Below are 7,638 nucleotides of genomic sequence, written 5' to 3' on the forward strand. Positions count from 1 at the left end.
GAGCTTTTGATTCCTCATTTTATGTAAGTAACCAGAAACAAGGCAATAGGTATAAGACTTTGACAAAAACAATTACTTAATTGAAATTTAATTATAAGTAAAATATGACCTACTTGTTCAAGCAATCATCTGAAACAGTAGCAGAAATCGTCTGTTTTAAGTAGAGTTGAGTAGTATACAGATACTCTCCTTAAGGTATTTGAACACTCCGTATATATGTATGTAATCAAGTTGATCTTATGTTCTCACCTCCAAAATAAAACAACTCTCCAATTGCTTGAGGTGCACTCCAGTAAACAATTCCCACAGGTATGTCCGAAGGTAATACTCATAAACTCATAGTAAACCAATACCATCAAGAAAACATAAATCATAAGCACTTGTAGAGAACAGATAACCAAAACTCACAGTGTGTATTTCGTACAATACCCAACCATAATCTGTATTATGTATATATGGAATGTAAGCACCAGTATATGAATGAGTATATATGTATAGGTACCCATACATATACAGGTGTGACTCTATACATGTATGGGAAGGTACATTCACTTATGGGGAAGGGTACATGTCTCATATGTATAGGTGCATGCATATACATGTATATATGTATTTACATATATTGGGTACATATACCAGTAATATGTCCCTTAGTGTGGATCCAATAAAAAATTTACATGTAGTAAAAAGTAGGTTATTTGAATCACACCCGACCCCGGCCTTGGCTTGGCACCCCAGGAACCCCCACACACACACATGACAAAGGAGACTGCCTCTCTAAAGGACTTGCACCTTTAACAAACATTCCTATATATATCCAAATTTTTTTTCATCCATAAGCAATGTGAGACTAAATTTTCACGAGTTGTCTTTAGCTCATTTACAGCTCCACAATTGCTAAAGACAAAATAGTAAAAATTGAAAAGACACTTTTGAGGGGGGAAACTAAATTTTTAAAAAGCTACTTTGGATTAAAAAAAAAAAAAAAAAAACCATTTTTAAAATACCAATTTGACCATAGTTTGAAACTTAAATTCCAACATTTTAAAAGGAGAATGAATCTATTATTCATACGATCAGCTGATCTGATTATATAGTGATTGTATAGGTGAACATCCAACACCTATACCTTTTACTTTTAAATATACCCTTGATGCTCACCATTCAATTAAAAAAAAAAAAAAAATAGAATTCTCCTCTTGCAAGTTGCAAGTCAATTACACGCTCCTATAAATGTGGCTCATTGTCAAAGTCCAGATTCCGAACTACTAAAGCACAAAGATACGCGTCCACTCTGATCGGTGTGTGTCCCATCCCCAGAGTTCAACGGTCAACATTTTCAAATATTCACACTGCTACTTCTTCTTCTTCTTCTTCTTCTAGTCTCTACCACTCCTTCGACCCAAAGTCCGTAACCTAACCCTGAAAGTTAAATGATCAGCTCAGATCATTAACGAATTCTCCCTCTCTCTCTCTCTCTCTCTCTATCTAATTCTTCTCAGATCCTATCGTTGACACAGTGATCATGAATGTGAGTTCTTCCAATCACCAATCCGTGGCGGCATCCACGTATGGTGTTGTTGACTCAGGGAAGAGTCGAATCCGACCTCCTATCCGGATCCTCCCGATCCAATTAAAAAAAAAAAAAAAATTGACCCGCACTGTGCCCCGAGGGTCCATGGACTGGTGCCACGTGTTTTAACGTTGATCTTATGTTTTTATTGTTCCACTCACAGGCCACACCACAGCATCATTCTGATAAGCGAAGCGAGTTGCGTTTGTGTGATCGATACCCCCACTCCCAGTCTCAGTCTCTCAGAACCACAGTGTGTGTGGCCCTCCGTTAATGACAAATTTTCATCTCATCATCAATTGGGAGTTGGGAGATCAAATTTACAGAAAGATCGAAACAAGGACAGGGGAAAAGGGTGGAAGAAAGGGGATGCATGGATCTTCAATTTCAACTGAGAAGGACGACGACGAATCAGAGTTTTTGGTCTAGAACCTCTGCTCCCATCACAAATCCCAGGAAACAAAGTCCTTATCCTTCGCCTCTTAAACCCCAATCTAAACGAAGCGATTCCCAACAACCATCTCCCAGAGGAGACGACAGCAACGACAGTAGCAACAAAGGTAGGGTCTGGGTTTGGCTGTTTTATTATTCATTTAATTATTTTCTTGTCAGAATTACTTGACGAAGCTTTGGGCAGAATGAATCATCGGTTTACAGTATGAGTTTAATGGTAGTATCATAAGACTGTGAGCAGCTATTTTGTTGGGTTGGAGCTTGAATTTGGGACGGTTTGAATACTCGTTTATTTAACGACTTGTCCCTTCGTTGGACATTTATTTTACAAATTTTGGTTAGGTTGATTCTATTATTTAGATCTAGTCACTTCTCCTGACAATGGAAACAAAAATTGTGATGCATTACTCCACATTTCAAAAGGAGATATTGGTTATGCTTCCCTCACATCTTTTCCCCCGGATATTGGATTTATGGGCTTAATTAATTATTTGATTTGATTAAATGAGTGAGAATCAAATTGCATGAATCGGTTCTGTCTACTCTTAAGTTTAGGGATACGCTTGCCCAGTTTTAGGGTTTTGGATGATACTGGGTTTTGGTTACTTACCGCCATTATTCACTCTTCCCCACTTTACCACTAAAGTGAGAGAAAGGGCCGTCGAAGATCCATAGCCAAGAGAGGGAACTGTGAAGAATGACATCAATCGTCTTCAGCATACCGGGTGAAAGGTACAAATCGATCATCCATGATTCGATTAGATTTCGTGTTCTTGTTTCTCTTTGTGGTTTATTTAACTAGGGTTTCGAATTCAAACCAAAAGGTAGTTCTAACATAGGATGCGTTAATTGGTGGGAGTGTAGCCAAACTTTTTGAAGTTTGAACTATGGACAGTTACCCATATTCTTCTCAGTACTTCTTAAGGAAGGTGATCTTTGATGGTGGTATGGGGCAATGAATGAATAGGTATGCCTCTCTAAATTCTGATGTTGAAGTAGAAGAAAATCTGCTCTTCTGGTGCAGAAGATACTAAATAGGATCATATCCATGTCCAAGTCCAGAGTAACAAGTTGTTTTCCCCAAGGTCTTTCCTACCTACCTTCAACTTCAAGTCTTTATCTTTTGCATAGCTCCTCCATTTTGTTCTCATTTCATCCTTCAAGTTTTAAATTCCAGTTTTTGTAGAGGTACCCCAATTTTTAGGTGGATGTCCTCCCTTTTACTTCTTCTTCTTCTTCTTCTTATTATTATTATTATGGGTATTAAAGTTCCTTCAATTAGCACAAAGAAATAAAAGAGGTTCCCCATATAGGAGGGAGCTGAAAAGAAAAAGAAGAAAATGTACAAAGACCTTGACAACCACCTCAGGAGTAATTATTGGACAGATCCCAAGAGTGAACAATCTCCCTATTCCTAGTGGAATCCTTGAAGTAATCAAAATGAAGATTAAGCTTTCCCTTAATGTTCATTTAACTATTCAGGAAGTTCTCTTGGGAAGATTCGCCTTGTGTGTCTGCTGTAACTATATTGTAGGTTAACAGATCTGCTCACAAAGACCATGGTGCATAGCATTATCATTTTAAAGAATATTATCACTAAGCATGTACCTAGCTAAATCCATCCCTAACTTACTTGAACTCCTACTTGTACCTCTATTTGCTATCACTGTTCGAATTTAGGCTGCACTCATCTCATAGAGCGCCCTGAGGCATCACCTTGATTAAACTAAATTGTACGTGGATTGTTTATGCAAGCTTGGAATGATTTGCTTGATTACAAACTTATTGTCAGCTCTGAAAAAGGAAAGCTTAAGCCTTCTCTAATTTGAAGGCTATTGTTAAAGTTAATTATCTTGTTCATTTCATCCCTCCTTGCGGAGGATACATTTATTCCATAGAAACTGGCATTCTGAAATCATTTTAACAAAAATTCCCTTGGTTTTCAAGATAAAGATTTGATTTTGGGATTTCTAAATGATTTCACATAACTATTTTGTGTTTCCCATCCTGTCATTTAAAATTCCAGGCTTTGCTTGTTGGGTGTAGTATTCATCTAAAACATCTCACTCTTCATGTTGTCTTTCTCCTAAAAAATTGCAACATGCATATGTATGTGTTTAAAGGTTTAATTAACAGACAGGTTCATTCCCTTGCACATTGAATATAATTGTCATTTTCTATCTGTAATTAAACCTCTAGAATCTGAGTCATTTCTTAGAAGACCAGTTCCTCATGCGGGCTGAGTTAATTAAATAAATTTCTGTCAAAAGAAGAAAGAAAAAAGGGGGAAAAAAAAAATCTGTGAAACAATAGTAAGAATGTAGCAAGGCCTAGTGGCAAATTGAGGATAAAGTCATGAAACCTTCTTTAATAGATAAGAAAGGAAACTGGCTCTTTTCGAACAATGGAGGTGCATTTTATCTTTCAAAATACTCATTTGTGTATTGTATTCTATGCCTGCCTTGACCAACGAAATAGTAGCCCTGCTTGTCTTCCTCCTTGACTCCATTTCAATCTGCCATGCTTAATCTTCTTGACTGCTGATTTCGTCAATAGGAATTGCAATTACACATTCTGTCTTTGATATCATTGATTCCCAGCGTAGTATTGAAATATCCTAGGCTGACAGTATTGGGTTGGCCGGATGACGAGAGAGCACAAAAATGGGAAGCAGTGGTCCTCATCTGTGATTAAAAATCATCAGCTTTTCAAGTCAAGGTAGGGTGATTGATTCCAGTGGAAAAATAATGTATACTTAAAACTAGTTATTGCAAGTCCTTGCAAAAATACCCACCCACAGTAACAAATTATACTTTCAACCTGAAAACTTTGCTGTCAGTTTATATGCTCACTACAACACAATTTTAGGAGTTCAGTGTTGCTTGCTTGATGAGAAAACTGTACTTTCTAGCTCTTCTGCTGACCCTTGAATCTTTGTTCTCATGAGTTCGGAATATAGAGCTTTTAAATTCTGATGTCTTAGGTCTCTTGTTTTCTGTATTGCAAAATTTTAACACCTACAGCAATTTTTCATGTTTCTAATACTTATATTTCCCGTGTATGATGGATAAATTACTTGCTTTCCTCCTTTCATTCATTTTCAGGAGACAGGTCAACGATAGACTGGAACAAAGCTTGGTCTAGCTTTAGGAAGAAAGGGAAGAAGACTCTTTTTTCACAGTTCAATCCAGATAAGTATGTGAGCTGGAATCCGACGCGTTCGAATTATCCACTGTCAGAGGAGGTTGATCCCATCAAGAGAGCAGAGAGGTCAAACCTTATGTTATGGACCAGTCCAAGGTTTACTCTCATTGGGGCCATTGTTGTAGTCTCATTTCTTCTGATCTATACACTTCTAGCCCCGATTAAGTGATTTCATCTAATTCTTACAAAGTTGCATATGTACTCTTGAGGATACAAGATTATTTCCAAGAAAATGGCCAGTTTGTAAATGTAACCAAATGTAACAACTTCCATTGTTTCCTAATTTATTCTCCCTACTAAATCTTAGTACTTCAATGTATGAATATGCTTCAGTATCCGTTACTGTCAAACTTCTTTTAGGCTTGTTGCGAACTATTTTACAAGTATATCCAGCACTTCCTGCACACAGCCCACATTACCTACCCAAAAGATGCACCTATTAGGGGAGGAAAACTTCTCAGCTGGCCGATGTAAGATTGGGGAGGGAGAAGTTTGAGTACCCCTACGTGGGACCACTCTGCAGTGCCCTACTCAATCCCTGACGCCCTCACCATGGGGGACCCACTTTGCAGTGCCCCAACCTACATCCCAATTGACTCTGGTTCCAGCTTTGATACCATGTGTAACAGCCAAGTCCAATCACCCCAAAGATCCAACTTCAAATCTGGCCGGCGGAGGGTTGGAAGGGAGGAGTTTTTGAGTCTGTGACACAGCTCTTCTTGGGCCTCTTCAAATCAGCATACCATTTTATGTGAGACAGCCTAAAAATCACCAGCAATCAATAATTAAGCACTAATAGTAATCATTCAATCTAGAATTAGCATTAGTACCTAGGAACTTTAGAAAAAGAATAAGCTGAAAGGTCAACTTATGGGCTAAGATGCATCTAACAGCCAGAGTGTTGGACTGCCTAATGTCCTATGGGTTTAACATTCACAACCAATGAAAATATCAAGTCAAAACTAACCTAACAAAATAAGATGAGAACAAAAATTTAACCTAACAAAATAAGATATGAACAAAGCAGCAGACTACCTACAAAGTATGATCTTTCTGTATCCCTCAACTAAAAAGAGATGAAAAGGTCTCTTCACATCCAAATTTTAATGACTCAAGACAGAAACTATATTGCAAATCATGATTTATCATTGTTGTGGATGTGCTTTTTAAAGTAGACCCAATTGAGTTCCAACTTAATGGAAATCCAACCCATTTCTTCATTGAAAGTTGTGTTATCTTTAAGATATTGTTTTCCTTTCTCCTTCATTCAGATCAGTGCTAACTGTGGTCTTCAGATTGACAAAAGGGTTTGATTCTTTGAACTTCCTTTTCTTGTGTCCCTTACTACTCACTAGAGACATAAATCCGGCTCTTCTTCTGTCCCAACCAATCAGAGTTTTTTAAGTCTTTTTCACAGGGAACATTCAATTTGGAGGTGATTGAAAATCTGAGACGGTGGGTTCTAGCTGAGAATAATTATTGAGCTTTTCTAGTGTAGGTCTGTGTTAAGTAATTACAAGGAAGTGGGTGGCTTTGACTACTCTTTAGGTTTGTCTCTCACTCAACCATCAAAGAATTCACCTTATTGGACTCCTCTCTAGGTCTGTCTCACACTCAACCATCAAAGAAATCACCTAATCTTTTTCAAAAACCCATTTCTGTTGCATTCCTTACCTTTTCGCTTTACCATCTAGTCAGGATTCAAACATAGGCTGCTACCAAACTCCATATGGTCTTTGAGGCTGAGGAAAAAATAGTGTTTGACCATGATTCTTACATTACTAGTGTCATCTCCTCCAAGCAATGCTTCAAAATAAAAAATCAATTATTGGGGGAACATGGAAGTCCTCATCCCTATAAAATACCTTTTTTTTTTTGTTGGGAGGGGAGGGGAGGGGGGACTTTTCTTATTCCAAAGAAATGGTATCCGCTATATGAATCATTTTCACCTATCAACTCTATTCAAACTTATTTATTACTAATTATAAATTATCACGTCTTTCATCACTTCTCCAGTGGTCATTTTACGTCTACCTATTCCTCTTTTAGCTTATTCACTTTGAATCAAATCACCTCTCCCTCTATTGCACTAATAAGCATAATGGGATTGTTTTGTAAATCCACATACAAGCAAGGAAGACTAGTCGTTTCTATGTGTTGAGTTTCTTTCAGGGTAGAATTTATGTAAACTTGAAAACAACTCCCTAGCGCAATTGATAGTGTATGACATTGTAAAAACCCATTCTATTACCTCGAACCTTCTGGTCCTCACCTTCTCTCCCCAGTAAAGTAGGTACCAATAAAAAAGATGTAAATATGCATAATGGTTGAAGCATTGATCACTCTATTTTGAATTTTAGAGTTAATAATCTGAGAGTTAGTATTTTCTCTCTCTTTTTTTTTTTTTT

General features: G+C 37.4%; 1 protein-coding gene across 1 annotated transcript; it reads left to right on the forward strand.

Moving 5' to 3' along the window:
- The first annotated feature begins 1,732 nt into the window (after positions 1–1,732).
- Positions 1,733–5,549, forward strand: LOC122086994. Its single transcript, XM_042655938.1, has 2 exons — positions 1,733–2,133; positions 5,131–5,549. The coding sequence occupies exons 1-2, from the start codon at positions 1,947–1,949 to the stop codon at positions 5,397–5,399; spliced, it is 456 nt and encodes a 151-aa protein (XP_042511872.1). The 5' UTR covers positions 1,733–1,946; the 3' UTR covers positions 5,400–5,549.
- The last annotated feature ends 2,089 nt before the right edge of the window (positions 5,550–7,638 follow it).

The sequence above is a fragment of the Macadamia integrifolia genome, chromosome 8, assembly GCF_013358625.1.
Source record: "Macadamia integrifolia cultivar HAES 741 chromosome 8, SCU_Mint_v3, whole genome shotgun sequence".
Lineage (NCBI taxonomy): Eukaryota > Viridiplantae > Streptophyta > Magnoliopsida > Proteales > Proteaceae > Macadamia > Macadamia integrifolia.